Source organism: Diorhabda carinulata, chromosome X (genome assembly GCF_026250575.1).
Source record: "Diorhabda carinulata isolate Delta chromosome X, icDioCari1.1, whole genome shotgun sequence".
Lineage (NCBI taxonomy): Eukaryota > Metazoa > Arthropoda > Insecta > Coleoptera > Chrysomelidae > Diorhabda > Diorhabda carinulata.
Genome location: NC_079472.1, coordinates 12,119,088 through 12,142,392, shown reverse-complemented (window position 1 = coordinate 12,142,392; position 23,305 = coordinate 12,119,088). Strand labels below are relative to the sequence as shown.

Genomic DNA, 23,305 nt, shown 5'->3' with positions numbered 1-23,305 from the left:
GACGAAGTATTACGAGTATATGAAACGTTAGATAGAAAAGAAAAACTGTATGAAGAAAAATAAACAATTGAATACTGAAATTTTGGATATTTATTCAATTTTCTTTTCGTATACATCATTAGTTTGGGACTGCACCTTATCTTTGAACCCACTGGGAGCAAACAAAAATTTGGGTTACAGTGGAATACAATGGACAAATTACTTGACGAAGATGACCTTTCCTAAGGATCCCGGAAAGTCTCTAGGTTATGGTCATGAAATAGAAAGAGATGATATTAGAAACATGGACAACACAATCAAAGATATTTCTTTTCTTTTCTATCAACTGGTACCGAAAAACTCTTTCATTAAGCATGTTCACTGGACATTGTTCTGTGAATTACCAGTTGAAAACGTCGGAGAAACTAACCAGAAGGTTTTCTTTGTGATTGCTACATAGCCCCCAAAGTTTGCACCTAATTGCTAAACGTTCTCTCGACATTAGTTAGTCCTTTTATATATTAGGTGCATTGAAATATTGGAAATCAAAAAAATCATTCATAATTTGCTAAGAAAGATGTCTAAGCTTCACACTTTCCAATTATGAAATTAAAGGATATGATGGAGAGTGTTCTCACAATGTAAAATGTAAAGAAAAAGCAAAATTTGTTGATAAAATTGTGGTCTGGAAGGTGCGATTTCGACAAGAAGGACATCCACACCTTCAGAACTTATGTGGGTCACGTTAAAGGAGAAGCTGGAGATTCTGTGAAGTATATCAACAACTGTCTAACTTAATTAGTTGGTTTCGGATATATATCAACATTTGTTTTTTTGCCAGAAGTGTTCGAAAAAACAACGACAATCCGAGCTTTCACATATCAATTCAAACAAAAACGTTTTTGAACAGTCAAAACATTGAATTGATGAGTCAACCGCCGTATAGTCCTTATTTGGCACTCAGTGATTTCTTATTATACTCGTAGATCAGAAATAAATTGCGAGGTGAACGTTTTTCCACGCCTGAGCAGAAGCAGTTGATGCGTTTTGAAGATATCTCAATCAAAATGGGAAAATTACGCGTAGAATTTTTAAACAGTAGTTGTTATCAAATTACTAAGACTAAGACCAAGACAGTTATCACAAAAATCAAATTATCTTTGATTTTATATATGAATTTTGTTGCTTAATGGTTTGAAACAAACACGGTTGAAAGTTTGCGAGGTTAAGTTGTCATTTTGCAGTCGAATGGTCGCGGGTTCGAGTATGACCGAGAAAAAATTAATTTCTGTTATTTTATACTTTGATAATGTTAATAAAACGATTATTTTTCGTTTAATTAGAAGTAAATTAGAATAAATATACACAGAATGACTAATACAAACTAATAATTTTAGTGTACATTTCGACCGGTCGTAACCGAATAAATAGAAGCGAAATGGTCAAGACGCGCATCTTCGATGTCTTTGAAAAATATTTAAGCCTGTTAAATAGAACCTTGTTTATCCACACAAAGTGCCGACGCATTGTACCTAGGTCTCTTCTTATTATACTCAACACAAAGCGGCACAAAGGTACTTAGAGTGCATTAAGAGGCATTTTTTTAAAAACATCTCTTTTTCTTGCGGTAGCCCGACGCTTCATTCAAACATCCTTTTGTTCGACAACTTTTATAAAAGATAAATTTTCAAATTACCACCTGTATGAAGGTATCTGCGGTTCGTGTACAGATAAAACTCTCCCACAAACGAAAAATAAAATTAATTTAGATATTATTTTGAAAAACAAACATTTAGAAATTGAAAGCGAACCACTGGAATTTATAAATACAATTTTGGTTATAATAAAGGACTACGTGGGAAAATAAACTTTTTACTCGCCATTTGAAGAAGATCCAGTACCAACAGATGGTTGATGATTTGATGTTGATACCAAGAAAACAGTAGAAACCACAAAATATTGACTTCGAAAGAGATATCCAGATCTACGAAAGTTCGAACTTTGAGATCCGCCCGTGAAATCTGGATTTTGACGAATAAGACTAAACAGAAGTTGGAAATCTGGGAAAAAACATTTACACACTTTTCAATTGGTCACCAATCAGCGCGTTTATAAAGATAAGGTCACAACGGCTAAAACACAAATGGCCGAAGACAGACTCTTGAAACTAATTGCATGGAACATACCAGAGGGCAAGAGGAAGAGAAGTAGATAAAAAAACCGGTGGAGATAAGTAGTAAAATCCTTTAAAGACAAAAATTTTACTAGAGTAGTTTCGACGTTATTACCTCTCATCAGAGAGGTTTAACAACCCTCGCTTAAACCCAAATGGTCTTAAATTATGAGTATTATAAATTTTTTCGTATTTATTCATTTCTATTCGTGGGGTTAATTTATAAACACTGTCTCTTGCGCTCTTAATTTATTTACACACTTAACAATACACTTAACTTATAACAATTTACTTATAAATATCACTTGAACAGTTTTTGCGATTACTTTTACTAAATCTTTCTTTTTACTACAACTATTTATTTAAAACTAACACACTCACACAACTAGAACAAAAAGTAACAAAATAAATAGATAAATAGGCTTTCCTAGGAATTATTCAGAAGAAATACTTTAAACAAATATCAAACGAATTCCGTCACTTGAAAAAAATGTAAAGCTCGTAAAGCGCCTCGCGAATTCGCCGGCCTAGGAACCATTTTGCGAACTTGTTTCCCAATAGTATGTGGAATAGACATTTCTTTGATACCATTTGAGCTACGAATTTGCAAGGTAGTCTAGGAAAAATCATTGTTGAATAATTGGAAATAGAATTAGAGAAATTCGAAGGACACCAGACAACAATTCGTTTATATCTGCACTTGAATTGAAGAGGAGTTGATTGACAAAAAGAACGAGTTATTTTTTCAACAGATGACGTAAATTAGTATAAAATAATAGTCCGGGAAAGTTTGGATGTCATAATCAACTTTTCCACATAAGAAATATTACGTTTTTTCCTCCAAGTATAACTCACCTATCTCCAATTATAGATATCGCAATTATGGGAATTTTTACGCCCTGTAACATTATAATGAATGTCCCAAAATTAACGCATGATTTGAATTAAAATGAAAACACAGTTTTTACTATTTTTATTGTAATTTTTTATTACATCTTCTCCTTCAAAAAACGCGTCGTTGTGGGCTTGTTGACGTGGACCTGTCGTTTCAAATAACCCCATAAAATAGGAATCTAATGGTGTTGAATCACATGAAATCAATTCTGATCACTTAATGGAGAATGTACACGATCTGGGAATGTTTCAAGCAGTAATTGAAGTGTTTCATGGGATTTACGGTATGTGATACCATCTTGTTGAAACTACATATCAATAAATGTCGCCAGGCCATTTTCCAAGCCATTGGAAAATTTCGTAAATTATCTTAAAACCGAAACCCGAAGAATTAAAATCGTAGCGCCCAATCAGCTACCAGTTCTTTCAAAAGTATTCGAACACCTCTTGAGACGACTGAGCTCGATTGTAGAAACCATAAATCTCATTCCAGATCATCACTTCGGTTTCAGATCTGCCCATAATACTGAAGAAGAAGTGTAGGGAAAAAAATATATTCAGCTTTGGAAAGTGAATCCTGCCTCTCAGCAGGTTTCCTGAACGTTAGCTAAGGGTTCGATTGAGTCTGGCATGAAGTACTTGGGTTTTCATCTAGACAGTTCAAAAATACATATTTATGAAAAGGAAACAACTTGTCAATAAATTCAAACGAATGTTATGAATGATTAACCTTAAATTTGAACTGACTTTAGTAAAACAAACTGCTGTTGTACATAGTTTTATAGTATCTAGACCAATTTGGACTTACGGCATCCAGCTGTGAGGACTGCAAACAATTCTAACCTAAAAATACTGCAGCCGATTCCAGATAAGGTGTTACCAGCTATAGTAAACAACCCCATAGTATGTTATATCATCGTCTATAGTGAAAGATGTCCTTGTCTACGACGCCGAATTCCTAGATTGTCAAGAATTGCTTTGACATTGACATCTGAACGACTTGTTGATGTTTGACATCTCCAAATATTGTCAGCTTCAACTGTCAGCTGTCGAATAGCTTTATTTTTTACTGTACAGAAATTGCCTTAATTTTGGTACACGCTTTATGTGATATGACCAATTAGGTAAAATTTTTAATGACAAATATGTGAAACGGAAGATTTCACATATCAAACATTTTAAATGAACTTATATCGACCGGAAGCTTTCCCTTCGACAACAAAAAACCCGTAACAGAATTTAATATGCTAATTTCTACATTTTTTTATGTCGACATGTTTATAAGGATGTGATGGTGATTGGCGACGAAATGTAGAGGTGGAAGTAGATACAATGTAAATTAGACCGTGTTTAACCACAGTTGGAGGTAATAAAAATATTAATGGGGAGATTATTTCCTTTCTTTTAGTACGTACTTGTATTAAATCTAGACGTCTGGAATATTAATATATTATAAAATCACGCTAATATTAGAGGTTATGTAGTTCATAACTCACGCAAACGAAGTGAATTTTGACCATTACCAACTGCTGAATACTACAATTCCAGAAGACAGATACTGTCCATTCAAAATCGCTTCAACATTTTATTATTTCATTTACTCAAGGCACATATTGACCTAGTAAGTTTAACTCGATGCCGACATTATTTGACACCATACAGGGTGTTCAAAACTTACAACAAAATTAATTGAACACAGAAGAGAATCTAACAAACATTGTTGTAAGATTTTTATATCCTGTATAATTGGAAACATGAAAATTGTGTTGCAATGAGATGAATAATCTATTTAGATTCAAAAAACACTCATAAAACTCTATTTTTATTCATAGAAATGATCCAAAAGTTTATTAGAAAACAGATAGATGAGTAGGCCGTCTTACAAACATTGCTGTAAGATTTTTAGAACCTGTATGATTGGAAACGTGAAAATTGTATTGTAATGAGGTGAATAATCTATATAGATTCAAAAAACACTCATAAAACTCTATTTTTATTTATAGAAATGATCCAAAAGTTTATTAGAAAACAGATAGATGAGTAGGCCGTCTTACAAACATTGCTGTAAGATTTTTAGAACCTGTATGATTGGAAACGTGAAAATTGTATTGTAATGAGGTGAATAATCTATATAGATTCAAAAAACACTCATAAAACTCTATTTTTATTTATAGAAATGATCCAAAAGTTTATTAGAAAACAGATAGATGAGTAGGCCGTCTTACAAACATTGCTGTAAGATTTTTAGAACCTGTATAATTGGAAACATGATAATTGTGTTGCAATGAGATGAATAATCTATTTAGATTCAAAAAACACTCATAAAACTCTATTTTTATTTATAGAAATGATCCAAAAGTTTATTAGAAAACAGATAGATGAGTAGGCCGTCTTACAAACATTGCTGTAAGATTTTTAGAACCTGTATGATTGGAAACGTGAAAATTGTATTGTAATGAGGTGAATAATATCTATATAGATTCAAAAAACACTCATAAAACTCTATTTTTATTTATAGAAATGATCCAAAAGTTTATTAGAAAACAGATAGATGAGTAGGCCGTCTTACAAACATTGCTGTAAGATTTTTAGAACCTGTATAATTGGAAACATGAAAATTGTATTGCAATGAGATGAATAATCTATTTAGATTCAAAAAACACTCATAAAACTCTATTTTTACTTATAGAAATGATCCAAAAGTTTATTAGAAAACAGATAGATGAGTAGGCCGTCTTACAAACATTGCTGTAAGATTTTTAGAAACTGTATAAATGGAAACATGATAATTGTGTTGCAATGAGATGAATAATCTATTTAGATTCAAAAAACACTCATAAAACTCTATTTTTATTTATAGAAATGATCCAAAAGTTTATTAGAAAACAGATAGATGAGTAGGCCGTCTTACAAACATTGCTGTAAGATTTTTAGAACCTGTATGATTGGAAACGTGAAAATTGTATTGTAATGAGGTGAATAATCTATATAGATTCAAAAAACACTCATAAAACTCTATTTTTACTTATAGAAATGATCCAAAAGTTTATTAGAAAACAGATAGATGAGTAGGCCGTCTTACAAACATTGCTGTAAGATTTTTAGAACCTGTATAATTGGAAACATGATAATTGTGTTGCAATGAGATGAATAATCTATTTAGATTCAAAAAAAAACACTCATAAAACTCTATTTTTACGTATAGAATTGATCCAAAAGTTTATTAGAAAACAGATAGATGAGTAGGCCGTCTTACAAACATTGCTGTAAGATTGGTATGCCTTGTATATTGAATTTAAATACCATAAAAATTGAGGTATGGAGAAAAATATAGAGATTGAGGAGCAATTATAAGATGCTCTGATGTTTCTTTACTAAATTGACTCGGATTAAATTAATCTTCAACAGATATCTTAAGAGATATCGTATACAAAAAGTGTATGTAACGGCAAAATCGTTCACCGAGATTAAAGATATGTTTCACCCCACGAGAGAGGGTTTTAAAAGGATGACAGGGGATGTTTAAAAGCTCACTCTGCCAAACGAGGGGGGTGAATTTATAGAACCGACCGCAACGATATGCCGAAGTTCGAATTTTCTTAATGCGATTTAGGCCCTTCTTAAGACCCTTAAATATTTAAATATGGTAATTCGCTGTTATAAGAAAGTTTTTTTCATATTTGAAGATTTAATTCATGCTGGAATTCATCATTCCTGCATCCATCAATATTCTAGAACTTTGGAAAGAGATGTAGCGTATGTGTCTAGTCCAGTTCTAGCACAGGGGGTACAAACCTCCTCATATATCATCCCAAAAATTAAAAAAAAACAACTAGAAACTTTTTTCAAATCTTCCTGATGCGTGTCAGATTAGTTTATATAATAAATCCACCAATAACTGTAGAAAAAAAAATATTCCACGTCACCATAAACGGCATTCTCAATCATTTTGATGGGTAGAGAAATTTCGTGTACGAACTACCACTATTTTTATTTTTTTCATCGATATCCAGGCGGCTACGACCGTCGTAGTAAATAAAACATAACATCCGATGTAACCCCTACAACACCCCCTAAAACACAGGGTCGAATCTACTAGATATCCAAAAAAAACTGAAATATAGAAGTTGACATTTATACAAATTTCGAAGCTACCATCCCCAAAACTTTCTGCAATATAAAATAAAAGAAATTATTAATGACTAGGAGAACTTTTATTATAACTTCTCCTCGGTTTCTATGATCATTTTTTTACGTATTTAAAGCAATAGAAACAGTTTTCTTTATATAAACATGACAACTCATATAACCGTCAAATTCACGTGAAATTTTGACAGATGAAAACGAAAATATGGCGGAAACTAACAGTATCTTCACTATCGTGCATTCCTCTTCGAATTATATACAAAAAAACATTGAATATAAAGGGATTATTCAATCATAATTTTTGCTAAGTAAAGCATATTATGCTTATTCTTATGCTACGCTTATTATATTTATAAGTAAAGAAGTTACTATAACCTTAAAATGTTTTTGCTTTCACTTAAAAGCTGACAAGTGACAACTGAATAATGACATTTGCAGAAACGACGTATAGTTTTCATAAAAAAGAAGAGTGATAATTGCCAAATAAGCGATTTACAAAATCCATATACTTCCGTCGAATTTTACGAATTTCTCGAACCTATCCTGCTAAAAAGCCCATGTAGCACAATCGCGTGACAAACCGAAATAACCCAAACACCTTCAAAGCATTAGTGGCCATTTCGAAGCTGTATTAACACTATAGTATTACCAACGACGAAACGCAAAAGTTACCAAGTATTCGCTTGAATTAAAGGCGAATATTGTTCGAAACGTGACTTTTCCGAGTCTCCAAAGGGTGTTAGGAGGGAACGGAAAAATAACCTCTATAAGAGAACTCTAATAAGGGGTTTGGAAAAAAACCAAAGATATTTTTTGTACTTGCATGCCATAACAAGAACCTCATTATATTTAAAACTTGTTTGCTCGTTTGATTACTGTAAAAGAACAAATTTCTCACGATAGTTTATACGGCATAATTCACTTATTTGGGGAAATGATTTGTGAGGGAAAGAAAGTATTTGATGTTAATGACCTGCTTGGAGGGATTGTGTGAATTAAATGTACATATTTTGAAACGAATTCTAGGAATGACGCCTTTGAATCTGGTCTAAGTTTTAGCTTACCAGTAATGGAGACCTAGAAGAAGAGGTAAGAGGACAAGTAGCTAGAGCAAGATGGCGAGAGGTCTACAGAATGTAGTATGGTGAAAAAAACAACTAAGACAAGAAAAAAATGCGTGGATTTATAAAGCAACATTGAATCAAAGCCAGAAATATCAAAAACGAACTTCTGGAGAACACAAAAATGGAAATTGTCAAGCTGATTTGGGTGAAAACACTATTAGACCGAGAATGAAGCAAAAACATCCAGCGATATTTGAGATATTCACGAATGGGTCTCGCAACAAATAAGTCAAATGATAGACGATAGATTTGTAAAAATACCAAGGGAGGAATCTCCAATTTGAAGACGAAGTAGAGATCGCTCATGAAGTTGGTGAAGTGATAACCTAGAACCAGGATAAAGAAAGATGTCAAATAAGAAACAGCGTATTATGAAAGAGAAAAGAAGTTTGATATCGAGTTTGATACGTATTCTAACCAAAAAAGATTTTTTATTGTCAAATTTCTGTCCAAAGCGATCAGAAAACGGTTGGTTTTGTTTTAAAACTATAGAGAACTCGATCAAGTTGATTGATAAGGCCGATTTTACATGGATTTACTTCAATTTCTGTCTTTAGCATGTCGTTGTCTTCTTAATTGATGTGGATCTACTTAGAAAACTATCTTTGTGAGACACAATATAGATTGTACTCCTTCAGGATGGCTGGAAATTTCATCTCAAATCTCAAGTTAGAATTGATTGTTTGATAAGAATAAAATCAAGTAAACAAATTTTCAATTGAATTTTCATTAATCGTGATATGAAAAAAGCAACGCTGGTCAATCGAAATAGTGACTCCATCCGCATGAGACAAACTCAGACCTTATACATCTCGGTTTGCTATGGAAACGTTGAACGAATTGGTTTAGGAAACAATGGAACATCCTTTTTATAGTTCCGATTTATAACCATGAGACTATTATTTATTTGGCAGTTGGCGGACTGCGATTCGAAAAGATAGGAACAGATTTTTACGGAAAAAGTTGGGAAAATGTGTAAACAACTTATAGACATTAAAAACCAACCAAAACTCGCACTTCTTGTATCTCTGATAGTATAAAAGTTTACTGGCCAGGTTATAAAGTTAACACTTGAATTTAAATCATCGACGATTCAAAAGAAAAGTTCCATTTTTAATTTTATGTTTGTGAGAAGCCCTTAATTCCGAAGATTTTATTGATAAATTATGTTTTTTATCACCACCACTGGTGGTCTTCGGTAATTAAACTGTACATTAAGGACTTTAAGTCCAAATACCTGACTAATTACGCCGTTTCTTATAGATTTTAAAAAAGATAACAAGCAGATCTTCACTATTGAATTATAGTCCGGTCTTTAATAAAATTTTTAAATAAGTAACTCGACTTTCTGTTCCATTTATTATATTACGAGTACGAGGATTGCTAGTCAAGTTTTAAAAGGATAAGAAGGAATCATTGGGTACCAAACAAGGACTGTACGGCGGATAAATCATCAAATCGATGTTTTGACTGTTGTACAACCTTCTCGTCGAAACGATGTGTGATGTTACCATAAGAAACGATACGTTCCGAATAGTTTATCGTATTACTTGGGCATTATTTAAAGCTGCTGCATATCTTTTCCAGCCAAATTTATAACTTGAGGATCGCCAGTGAATGGGTAGCTGAGTTAGATAAGAGTAGACATCAAGTTTCGTAATATATTATCGATAATATCTTCCTTACATCCATTGCAGCTTGTATATTGTGAATTGAGAAGTAAAGGAAAACGGAAATTCCTTGGAACTCACTAGGAAACCTGAGAACCACAACGTAAAGACGAATTGTGGTATAAAAGGCTTGGAATGGAAGCATGAAAAGCTTCAGGTAAGTACTAGGAGTTGAACAGTGATTAGTAGAAAGCTCAAGAGTTCACAAGAACTGTCCAAATATTGGGGTAAAGATAGGAAATAATGCGTAATGGCAAGCAACAAAAATTCCAATAAACTGTTAACACAAATACTGGATTCACAAGTGGTAAGACATATCGTACATGGCCTCTACAATGGATGATTATTGGAGAAAAGGGATAAGTTTAAATTGATCTGGAACATAATAGAGAACAAAGCAATACCTAATAGTAGTACCAAGATGTTACATAGAAATTTAAGTTTGAGAAGTGCTACTTTTGGCTGCTAAGGAGCAAGATAATGCCAATAGAAAATTGAACTTGAATCACAACACTTTTGAATTGGTGATTGGTGATTTGTTTATAATATTTTCCTTGCAACAGCTTATTTGACAGGTTGTACATGGTTTTGATCTTCAAATTCTGTACCAAACGCAAATTCTTACACCCGAATTATTTTGTACAAATGACATTTTTTTTTTGGTATGTTTGAGTCTCTAACTTCATTAATATTCTCGTCAGTACTACAACCGAATCGTGACATTTTGAAATACTAAACGTCAAAATCGAAATAAATCCATGGCCACGTGATGAAGTGGAAACAGCTCATTGGTTATGTTTTCAGTATATATTGTTGTACTGATTGGTTGTCTTCAATCATATGACTGGATATCTGCTGGAGCGAAAAATTTTCTCTATAAAAAAACTAAGAAAATCAGTTTTAGTTGACGATTGTTTTAATGGCGCGTATTTATGAGTCCTGACACAAAGTTAAACACCGAGTGGTATAAATATAAATTCAAAGAAAGTTCACTAGGATCCCTTATTTGGGCTGCCGGCACGCCCTTAGGCGGAGCGATTTGGTTATAAATGAAATGTGTTGTACAATAAACAGATCTTGAATTAACTATATAAAAGTCAATTATCTTCTTGTCTGATTCAATTATAATAATTTTTTTTTGAAATAAAATGAAAAAATACTTACGAAACCGTGTTTATCCGATATATTATTGGTTAGTTTGAGTTTGTGGAAAGATACAACTTTCTGCATCCATTGCTCGCCGGTCGAGGGACTATCCGGGTGGATGTACATCCTTTTAGGCATTTCGGGATCGGCTTTTCCGGCTACCATCCATCGGCTATAACAATTAAAACAATTCTAGAAAAAAACACCCAAAGAAAAATTTATCCGAAACGAATTTATTAAGATATGGACCTTTGAAGTAGTCTTAAGGATGATTTTGAATCAAATTTTGTTTATTCTTTCATTTATTAATGTAATAGTTTCTTAAAATTTCATTTAAAATCACTTTCTTCATTAAATATTCCATTAAACGATTTTAATCGACGTTGAACATTTGAAGTGAATTGTTTTGACTAAAAAAGTGAAAATTTAGACTTCATATCTAATGATAAAGATCGTGCTATTATAGATTATGTTGAAACAACCAAATTTGAACAGGATTGGTGATTGCTGAAGAAGAAAATGGCAAAAAAGAAAAGAGAAGTTCTGGTCACACCTGCTCATTGAAAATTGGGAATCAGATTGATAAAAGCTGCAAGAAAATCTATAAGAAACATCTAAACAACATCTTTTAGAAATAAAGAAAATCGGCACCCAAATATTATGAAAAGCAGCACATGGAACAAAAATCAAAACTCAAAAGTCTCATCAACAAGTTTTTTTTCATTCTTCTAACCCAAATACGACCGTTTTTTATTGATTTGTAATAAGTTTTTTGTCTCCATGACCTTGCCTGCAAATGGAACGGTGCTTGTCTTCTTTGGAGGTGGTTTTTCCTTTTTAAGTCCATTGTGTGGATAGTTTTGATTGAAAATGTGAAAATTTAGACGTCAAATCTAACGATAAAGATCGTGCTGTAATAGATTATGTTGAAACAACCATATTTGAGCAGGATTGGTGATTTCTGAAGAAGAAACTGCTAAAAGTGAAGAGAGTTCTGGTCCCAGCTGCTCATTGAAAATTGGGAGTCAGATTGATAAAAGCTGCAAGAAAATCTATAAGAAACATCTAAACAACATCTTTTAGAAATAAAGAAAATCGGCACCCAAATATTATGAAAAGCAGCACATGGAACAAAAATCAAAACTCAAAAGTCTCATCAACAAGTTTTTTTTCATTCTTCTAACCCAAATGCGACCGTTTTTTATTGATTTGTAATAAGTTTTTTGTCTCCATGACCTTGCCTGCAAATGGAACGGTCCTTGTCTTCTTTGGAGGTGGTTTTTCCTTTTTAAGTCCATTGTGTGGATAGTTTTGATTGAAAATGTGAAAATTTAGACGTCAAATCTAACGATAAAGATCGTGCTGTAATAGATTATGTTGAAACAACCATATTTGAGCAGGATTGGTGATTTCTGAAGAAGAAAATGGCAAAAAAGAAAAGAGAAGTTCTGGTCACACCTGCTCATTGAAAATTGGGAATCAGATTGATAAAAGCTGCAAGAAAATCTATAAGAAACATCTAAACAACATCTTTTAGAAATAAAGAAAATCGGCACCCAAATATTATGCAAAGCAGCACATGGAACAAAAATCAAAACTCAAAAGTCACATTAACAACAACAAGAAAATTGCAAAAAAGAAGAGAGAACTTCTGGTTATAGCTGCTGACGAAAAATTTGGAGTCAGTTTGATAAAAGCTGCAAGCAAATTCAAAATATGTAAACAACATCCCAAATGCGACCGTTTTTGCTTAATTTCTTCGCTGAAAAGTTGCAATAAGTTTTTCCACGCCATGACCTTGCCTGCAGATGGAACAATCTTTGTCTTCTTTAGAGATGGTTTTTCCTCTTTAAGTCTATTGTGTGGATTGTTTTTTTTTCGGGTGTGAAGTGATGGACGCACGTTCCATCCATGATTATGGAACAGCGCAAACATTAGATTTCATTCCTGTGACATTTTGTTAAACACTCGATTGAAACATCTTCAAGACACGTACAGCATTCCCGTGTCCAAATTTTCACTTAATATGCGATGTATGACTTTTATGTCTGCTAGCTCGTGCACTTCCAGTCGACGATCATCCAGTGGATTTTCTTCAACATTTATGGAGTCCTCACCTCATTTAATCGACTGCTGGTCTTCGCAGGTCGTGCAGTCTCGTCAAAACTCCGCTACCCAATATTTGTTGTTGTTACGGTTGGCGTAGTCGTTCTTTAGCATACATTTGTCCTTCTGGAAATTCTGTAACCGCCATATATATCAAAAAAAGTATGTTAGATCCTGTGGTTTACCCAGATATGGTAACTGCTCATTATGCAAAGGACGTTGTGGAAGTTTTCGTAGAATTGAATATTCCTAATATGCCTTAACTGAATATAAACGATTTTGGAAAAATTTGAATCGAAACGTTTAATTTTCAGTTAACCACTCTCATAAATTTTCAATGGGATTTATATCAGGACTATTTGCCGGCCACGGTAAAGTTTTGTGGGAACCATTGTTGAATGATGTGGGGTGTGTGGACAGGTCAATTATCATTAAGACCTAGATGAACTCCCAGTCTTCTGATAGCTGCTTTCTGAATTTCAATTAACTGAGGTAGCATTAAGCACAAGTCAGCTGAACTTAAATTAATTACTGATTCATCTGTCACTGACAATCAGTTTTAAAACTTTTGGGTCTCGTACAGAATAGTTTAGAAGCCAGCTTTTAGTGACTATTTCTTCTTGAAGAAAACATTATTTAGGCAAACTATGACAGGGTTATTGTTATATTTAACCTAACTGTTGAGAATTGATTCCAGGCGAATTTATTTGAAAAATATTTCAAAATATCACGTTTGTCCACTATGTACAGTTGAACATATCTTCAAAGGTCACATAAGTACATTCTCTGATGTTAATTTTGAAATTTGAGTCATGCAATTGACTGTTTTTTTTTTATATAGAAGATACGAGTACATTTTTTTCCTTACATGCAAAACATTAATTCTAATCGCTACTAACTACTGGATGTATATGGAAATTAAATGTTTTCAAGTGAAGAAATAACAATATTGAACATAGTTTCTTACTATTTACATAACAAAATCAATTTTCACGTTAATACCATTCACCTTAAGTGTATAATAACGGAAAGTCGTTAACATTTTTTTCGACGGGAACGCTGTTATTGAAATGTTGTTATTTCTTCAGGTTTCTACTGTTCAAAACGCATGCTTCGTGCTTTTTTTATATCACACCAGTAAGGGCCGTTTTTATTTAAAATAAAAAAAACACACCCCGATTGGAATACAACCCCGAGCTACACAAACCAGTACCGCAAAGCAAACCAATTCATATAAATAATATCGAAAAATTTTTTATTTGTTATTAACGTTATCAAATACGTTATTTTTCTTTTTATTTTTGTATTTTTGAGACGATACACTCGAGATTTCTCACCATTTTTTTTTGGTAGTCTACCTTCGTGTGTTTGTTTCTGTATTTTCGCCTATTCTTCTCGTTTCGTTTTCTTTTAATATGATTGTCAAATCCATCCTGAATTCCCAGTTTTCTATTCGTTTTATCTTCAAATTCGTTGTTTTTAAGTCTTTCATTCCAGTCGTGTTCTCATTCTGTTCATTATGTCAAACAATGTAGTGCTTAGACTCTCCAAGTCTTCTGTACTCCTTTATACATTGCTTTTCTTGTTTTAATCCTTTTTTTAATCCTTAATTCGGCATTAAGTATCTTCTACATTATTCTGTTGTTATTTTAAGCCAAATTGTTGCTTTAAAATCTTCGATATAATTCTAATTAATTAGTATTATTGTTTTAATCCCTTAGAAGTACTCAATTTTCCTTACTTACGGGGGTAGAACAAATTTTAGTGAACTATTTTTCGTTTCTTGTTCATGTATATTGGCATGAGTTAAATAGTACCGCCCTCGTATTTAGTTATTCAACGGAAATAAGAAAAAGGTTATTTGATGAACCAGGTAGTAGGGCAATGGGGTGTGAAGATCATCCCCTCGATTTTGTTATCATTTTTGACGAAGCTTCTCTTTGATTTGAAGCTTCTTTTAGTATTTTCATTAAAAATGTTTGGAAATATGATTTTAGAGAAAAAAGGTTCAAACAAAAATTGAAGCTTATAAAAATCTCTTTAAAAAAGGTTATATACAGTTTTTACGTAAACCTAATATCTTGGATGTTATGACCCAAAATATCTCGACAGGAGCCAAAATTTTACTCCGTCAGAGATATTTGGGGTCATAACATCCAAAAGATGAGGTTTACGTAAAAACTGTATATAACCTTTTTTATAGAGCTTTTTATGAGCTTAATTTTTTATCAAGAACTTTTTTCTGTAAAATTAATATTTTCGGAGATATTTTGTTTGAAAAAGGCTGGGGGGAAAACGAAGTTTTTTTGTATAAATCTTTTTTGGGGATTTTCGTTTTTTAATCAAGGTAGAGCTTTGACGGAATTTTGAACGAAATAAGGGGGTTAATTTTTCGAAACTTTTACCCGAACATTATACTACGAGGTATAGTCAAAATAATAGAGTCGTTTCGGTTGGTATTGCTTTGATAGTACGAGTTCGTGAATTCGGTTTTGGATAATATCTTTTTTTCTTTTTAATTTTTTTAATTTCTAACCTGTTATGGAATTTATATCTACAATCATCAGCGGCAACGATGTCCATTAAAAGTATGTATTTGGATTTTTTGTCTAGGCCCGAAACGCGTACTTTGTAAGCAGGAAACATGCGCCTGAAACAATTTTGATATGTCAGAAGTTATTCTTATAAATATTCACCTGTTGTGAAACTTGTATCGATAGTCGTCTGCAGCAACGATGTCTAATAATAAGATATATTTCGCCTTCAGGTCTAAACCTGAAACTCGAAACTTCATTTGCGGAAACATTTGCCTAGAAAGATTATTTAATAAATATACACAAAAAAAACATAAATATTCATGAATAGATACAGATACAGACATAGATTTAGACACTTGTTGTTGCCAATAATTTTTTATACCCTTTTGAACATCAGAGGATGCCAAAAACGTCACTTTGGATATCGGCAGATATTATACAAAGAAATTCAGAAGATTTAGTAAATTCTATACTTGTGGCATTATAATATAATTTTTTTTTAAAAAAACAATAAATATTCGACAAAAATCAGATTAAGTTACAAGGCTGAAATTGTTCACAGTGTTTCTAGTCTTCCGTATCTTCTAATGGACCTAATGAATAATAGTCACGAGGCGACAAATCGGGGCTATGAAGAGGGTGTTTCAGTGTTTCCTAACCCAATTCGTTCAACGTTTTCATCGTAGTACCGAGCTGTATATGGTCGCACATATTGGAATATCGCTTAGTTTTGATCTACAGATGTTTTTAGGGGGTTAGGAGAAAATTAACTCCAACTACTTCATTTCACGCGTTACTTTCTATAGTGGTGTAGTCTAGTCTCGTCTGTGTGTGAATATTCAGTGCAATTCTTCTTAATACCACTGCAGAAGATGCGTGAAAACTTCCCAACGTGTGAATTTCTGCTCAAAATTCAGTCTTGGCACTTATGTGGCTGAAATTTTGCAGTAACCGAGCCGTACCACATATCAACTGAAAATTTGGACATGAGGAAGATGTGCCCAAGATTATTGCAGCGTTTGTTCACAACGGAACAAAAACAATAGACTGGAACCAGTTCCAAAGAAGATCAAAGACCGTTCCATCTGCAGGCAAGGTCATTGCGTCGATTTTTCGCGTATTTACTCAAAAGTACTTAAACTGAAGCCTTATTAATCAGTAGATATTGTAAAGCACAGCATCGGTCTCCCAAAATTAGTCATAGACTAGTCTAATATCCAGTTTATGACACTAAACTTTTCGAACGTTCATTCGAAAGAACCGGTTTATTTTCAACAACCCTCGTATAAAAAAATCTTTATCTGTTGCATACACGTATAGAAAATACAAAATATTTGTGACAAAACAGCCAACTATTATTCAAAATCATCAATTTCAACTTCAATACACCATACAGAAAGATTTTGCAGGATTCTAAATTCCCTTGGGTTCCCAAAGGATCAAAAACTTTTTTAATATTTCCGTGATACTAACAGGAATCTTACACAAGGACCAAAAAGTCGAATTTCTATTTTTTTCAATAACTGAAATAAAAAAAAAATAAAAATGCATAATATTGACAATTGATTTCGGAAAAACTGTTTTTAAGTAAATAAAAAGAAAATTTTCTTTGAACGACTAACGTTGAGCCTCATAAATGTTTCACCCTTTTCACTTTATTAAGAAGAATGTAAGTACCAGTCCATATGAGGGTGTAGGGGCAAAAAATCTGTACAAACTGTTACTCTACGAAACGAACTACTTAATTTCTTGCTCTTAGAATCAAAAATGAATTAGTTACAAGGTAAGTCATGAAATTAGGCTACCCGCTACGTAGGTGAACTGATCCCTTTACCACTGACGGAGAGCGTGCCGAGACGCACCCGCTTAATTATCGGAAATAGGACCTTGATCTTCTGCATGGATACCTGCCCACACACACGCCCTAGGCAGGGTTAATCCTTGTTCAATGAAGACGTGAAGATTCTGTCTTTATCCGACGACAATCTGGAATGCTGGAGCTCTGGAACTTATGTCGATTTTTCCGACTTCTGAATGATATTGACATTATTAATTTTATTATCCAAAACAACATCTTTTGATGTCTATTTCAATATAATTAATTGAAAATATGTAATTTATCATAGCTGATACAATAAACAAATTTTTAAAATTATAAGATATGGAATAAATCATTTCAAATCAAAATAAAACATTTCCTGTTATTCGTCTTCGTGTAATTTTTATCAGGAGGTCGAAGAAGTCGCAGGGTTGAAAGGTTAGTACGTGCATTATCTACAGATGAAGGTAATATGACACTGGATCGTAAAAAAGGGACTGTCTAAGATAGGTCAAATTTATTTCTAGGGACGTTTGTTGTTTTCATAACCCATTTAGATCTAGTGATAAGAAAAATTTGTTATTTTTCCACATCTGTTGCTTGTCTTAGTTAGTATATAAATAGAACGTCTATCTAACCACTCGAAAAGAACTAAATTTTAATGTTTTCATCCCTTTCGTTGTAAAGTAAGTTTGAAGGTACATAATACACTCCATGTGTTGTTAACCTAACATAAAAATAAACGTTCGTATCAAAAAAACTCAACCCTTCAGCTTTGCGAACAATAAATAGTCGGACAGGGTCAGATCGAAGCTATACGGTGGGTGTTCAGCTTTTGAGAAATAAATTTCTTTGACCAAAACACAAAATTTTCCTTTTTCTTCATGAGCTGCATTAATCTAGATCTGATATACTCTTTTTCTTATATTTTGGGTTAGATAGAAGGGACAAATGTATCCTGAATATCCTGTCAAATAAGACCGTCGTGGTTAATGATTCCCAAACAATTAGAAGGCCTTCATTTGAATCTAAACCTAACCAAAGCAGATCTTTAAAAATATGAAAGAATTTACCATTTTTATTCATTAATGCATCACTACAAATAATATTTTTACTAAAACTGAAAAGACGGTGAGGACAATGTTGATCCTGCAGCTGAGGATGTAACTATTCCTAAGGCATGATAAAATGAGCTAGTATCCGAAAAATCAAATTTGACGACGTAGCTACAGCCCTAAAAGTTCAAAATGACCTTTAATTCAAAAGAAGATATCTTACAAAAATGAGCAAGGACTCGAAAAATCGATGGTGGAAACTTTGAAAGGAAAATTATGCATCAAATTTGACGACGTAGCTACTGCCGTAAGACATCGTAGTGTGAGAAACCATCAGCAATGTTCTATCAATTCAGAACATACACAGAAAATTAAAATGTGTAGAGAAACTGGTACCATTCTGGTATTCGAAAAAATTTGAAACAAAGATGCAGTTTATCACCAAGATTAATCAATATATACATTCAAGAAGCTCTGAGTAGTTGGAAAACCAAAATTACGAGAATGGGAATTTAGATAGAGGATGATAATTGCAACGAGGACGATGCAGATTATATGCTGGGACAATTAGAATATACAAAATGGAGTTTGATGAATATGAATATGACAGATAGAAAGCACACAAGAAGACCATTAACTAGGTAGCTGAAGGAAGCATTGATGTATCAACCGCAGAATAGAAGAAGAGGAGGAAGATACTCAAGGATCTGGAAGGAAGAGATCGAACAGACCACCGAGAACAACGTTTCGTATTTTTTTTTATTTGAGCTTCTCATTTCCTCGGTGGACTTCCAAGGAGTAAGCAGATTGAGGCCTTGTAATCAATCTCAAGCGATAACGATTTTCTGCATAATAATGTGCGAGCTTAAGGAAGATGTTTTGGTCATTAAATTATGAAGTTTCGTATATTTTATTCTCAATTTTACTCAACCTAAAATAAAATTCAGTTATCAACAACATTGGGGTTGTTTCCTTTTTGAAATTACTCCATGTTGTAGATGTTTTGATATTCAATTCGATGCAAAACTAGAAAAATTCATTCTAGGTGAAGAAATTAACTAAATCGTGAAAGAAATTATGAATTCTCCTCTCCCAGTACATTTCCCGATATTGTTTTATTCTATTCTTGAGATTATCGAATTTTCAACCAAATATTAAGGCAATTATAACCAAAAATTAACTAATTACCTAAAATCTAATAGATGATTATGAAATTTCAATTATTTTATCGACAATTTCATCTAATTTTATATTTTAAATTAAATATGGTGTCCGATTCATACCTGACGTCTAGTTTCATGTTCGGGATCCATAGGTAAATTTTTTTAACCACGTTTCGTATTATATCCTTTATCCTTGTATAATCATTTATCCTTAAACAGACTTCTAGTAAGGTCTGAATTCGCTCGAAACGCGTTATACAAATATAGATATCACAATAATGGCGATATTCGGTCTCCCCTTCAATTTTTCGACAGCTGCCTTATAATCCATCATAGGCCCTTTTTATAGGGTGCAAATAAAAACGTGGATCTCAGTTTTACATTTATCATTTTTGGTACGGGCGTCGCTTCAAATATTTTGGCAGATGGTTAGTTACTGAATCATTTTCATAGTCTGTTTGGAAAATACTGAAATCTTCGTCGCCAAATATTGTTCATCGGGAGCTTCGTTGATGGAGATTTACTTTTTTGGAATCTTGTAAACAAAAATTGATATTAAATACCATCGACTGATAATCATTTGGGAGATGAGGTGCGTTTCCTTCTGATATGTCATTTTGACATTCTAAACGCGCCTCTTAATGTTAATAAGGGTTTATAAACTCTTCAAATTGAACGACATTACAATAAATAAATGATTTTTTTTTAGTAATTTAAAAAGATAAGAATTGACAACTGCCCTTTTAAAATTAATAATATTTTATGGTTTAGAGAAGACGAAATACCATAAATCATAACACAAACGGTAAGTCAGAGGAAACCAGCATATAAATATTCGTATTTGGTTTAACAGGAACGTATCAAGCCCAATATGACGATTTATAATAATAATTTTAGCATAGTAAATGATGATTTAAAAGAATTAGTTTCAAGGTGGTTGTTAGATTTATGGGGTAGTTAATTCAATTTATAGGAAACGGAATTTGATTAACAAACATGTATACCATTTTTTACCATTATATTCAAAGTAAAATTCGTTCGCAAAAATCAAATACGTACGCTTTTCAAGACTAATTGCATAGAAGTTTTAGTCAGACGTTCTGAAAAGTGTATGAAAATAAAAAGAGAATATTTTCCATAATAATAACATCCTAATTTTTCTTGAGTCTATACACTGGAAGTTCAGTGAGTCCGGTCGTTAACGATATATACAGTGGCGCCCGTTAGTCGGGTCTCAGCGGGAGGTTGAACGTCTTAACCTCACATTAACATAACACCTGAACTACTTCGTGTCTGTCAAATATTTACCTTAAGTTACTGCATCTTAAAGACGGTAATCGGTTATCGGGATACCTTTACGATGGTATCTACCTTTGAATATTGCGGCTCGAGCCAATTATTGTGCTGGCGCCTAAATTCCAATGTACAAAGTCTAACATAAGGGATTAATTTTTTTTCCTAAGCAAATTGGATATACGTTAAATATTATATACAGATTAAAATCTTATATATAAGTTTTTATGGACTTTATAGAAGATACTGAAAGAAAAATAGTTTTACGTTAAGTTTTAATCTGTTTTTTACTAGATTTTAGTATAAACACCCCAAAAAAACACAAAAACATAGAAAAATATAAATAAGTAAATTCTTATTGATTATAAGTTATTTTCTGTTAAACTCTTCAGTGTATTTTAGTATTTTTTTCTTAATTATAACTCAATTAATCAAAAAGAACATAAATATTCAATTTCTATTATAATTTACTTCATTTTTATATGAGGAAAAACAAAAAAATTTGTAAGGTATAATCCCGATCACCCTGTAGAATGTAATAATTTTCTAAGTGTATCAAATTACGGACAATACAAGGATAAAATAAAATCTCAGTTACGTTTATTTTACTTACACGAGAATTGCTAGTTGAAATTTTTGAAATATGACAACACTCATGTGTCATATGTCAAATCTGTCATAAAGTTTGACATTTTTAATTAAACATAAAAGAAAAGGTTTGAACAAACTCTACTGATGTTGTAAAGTTGATTATTTTTTTTTCACTAATTAGTATATTCTCTATCATTAACGTTTCTTCTCCCTGTTTATATATAATGATACATAAATAGCCGAAGTGTACAGATAATTGGAAAGCATCGTTTTTCTCACCTATCTAACCTAACATATCATTAAGGAATCATTCTTCGAATACAGTAATTTTATATGCATCAGCTTACGAGATCACGATTCATGAGAAAATCAACATAAAAAAAACCATAAATAATTGATGGTTCGGTATTTAACACCCAACGATATATTTGAAGTGGATCCACAATGGGAAAAAACAAATAAAAAGAAAAGTGTCATTGATTATTGTATATCAAATATCTTGCAATGATTGTGAATGATAGGACAAACATCTTAGTATTTGGAAAATAGATTAAAAGCTCATCAAATCGATAAATAGAAATAAAACTACATTAATAAACCAAAAAGACATACTTTCAATTATTAAAATTGAATGTGTGTATAAATTTTTTAAGCAGAAACAAAAAAAGAGAATTCTTGAATGGAATTTCAAAAATTTGAAACTCATCAATTTTCTTTCAATGATCAAGTCAAGCGCCATTGTTAAAACTATTCAAATGTTGATAAGATTAAATTTTTTTTGTAAAAAAGGTTGTATTGAAAATTATGTATGATATACGTGTTAAAAGTGATTTTATACTGCTGTCCACTAACAAAATAAAATCTTACTTTGGAACTTGTATCATGGATGACTATTCAATCAGGAAAGACCTAAAATCAAGACTAATGAATAAAAAAAAACATAGTTCAAATAAACTAACAATAATGATATCTATGGAAGCTGTAGTAGTTCAAACGATCTAAAATAAACAAAAACTCAGCCCCCGTTTCTTCTTCTTCCTTAAAGGGGATATATACGAGAATAAAAATAAACAAAATGGCGTGATAGAGTCAAAACATAATAATTGTGATGGAAGTCGATTTATAAGTACAAATTAACTAACAATAATGTTATCTAAGGAAGCTGTAGTAGTTCAAACGATCTAAAATAAACAAAAACTCAACCCCCGTTTCTTCTTCTTCCTTAAAGAGGATATATACGAGAATAAAAACAAACAAAATGGCGTGATGGAGTCAAAATATGATAATTGTAATGGAAGTCAATCTAGTAGTTCAAATCAACTAACAATAATAAGATCTATGAACGCCGTAGTAGTTCAAATGATCTAAAATTAACAAAAACTCAACCCCCGTTTCTTCTTCTTCCTTAAAGGGGATATATACGAGAATAAAAACAAACAAAATGGCGTGATGGAGTCAAAACATTATAATTGTGATGGAAGTCGATTTATAAGTACAAATTAACTAACAATAATGTTATCTATGGAAGCTGTAGTAGTTCAAACGATCTAAAATAAACAAAAACTCAACCCCCGTTTCTTCTTCTTCCTTAAAGGGGATATATACGAGA

General features: G+C 32.4%; 1 protein-coding gene across 4 annotated transcripts in view; it reads right to left on the bottom strand.

The window, feature by feature from the left end:
* The window catches only part of LOC130901697 (optomotor-blind protein-like), a 119,150-nt gene that overhangs the window by 63,100 nt on the left and 32,745 nt on the right, over positions 1 to 23,305 (bottom strand). For 2 of the 4 annotated variants that reach the window (XM_057813236.1, XM_057813234.1), the window contains exons 2-3: positions 15,775 to 15,888; positions 11,151 to 11,304 (exon numbers count right to left, since the gene is read on the bottom strand). In XM_057813236.1, coding sequence (XP_057669219.1) covers positions 11,151 to 11,304; positions 15,775 to 15,888 — 268 coding nt within the window. Of the gene's footprint in view, positions 1 to 11,150; positions 11,305 to 15,774; positions 15,889 to 15,934; positions 16,049 to 23,305 lie in introns of all 4 variants that reach the window. The other 2 variants (XM_057813233.1, XM_057813235.1) reach the window with 1 other exon arrangement.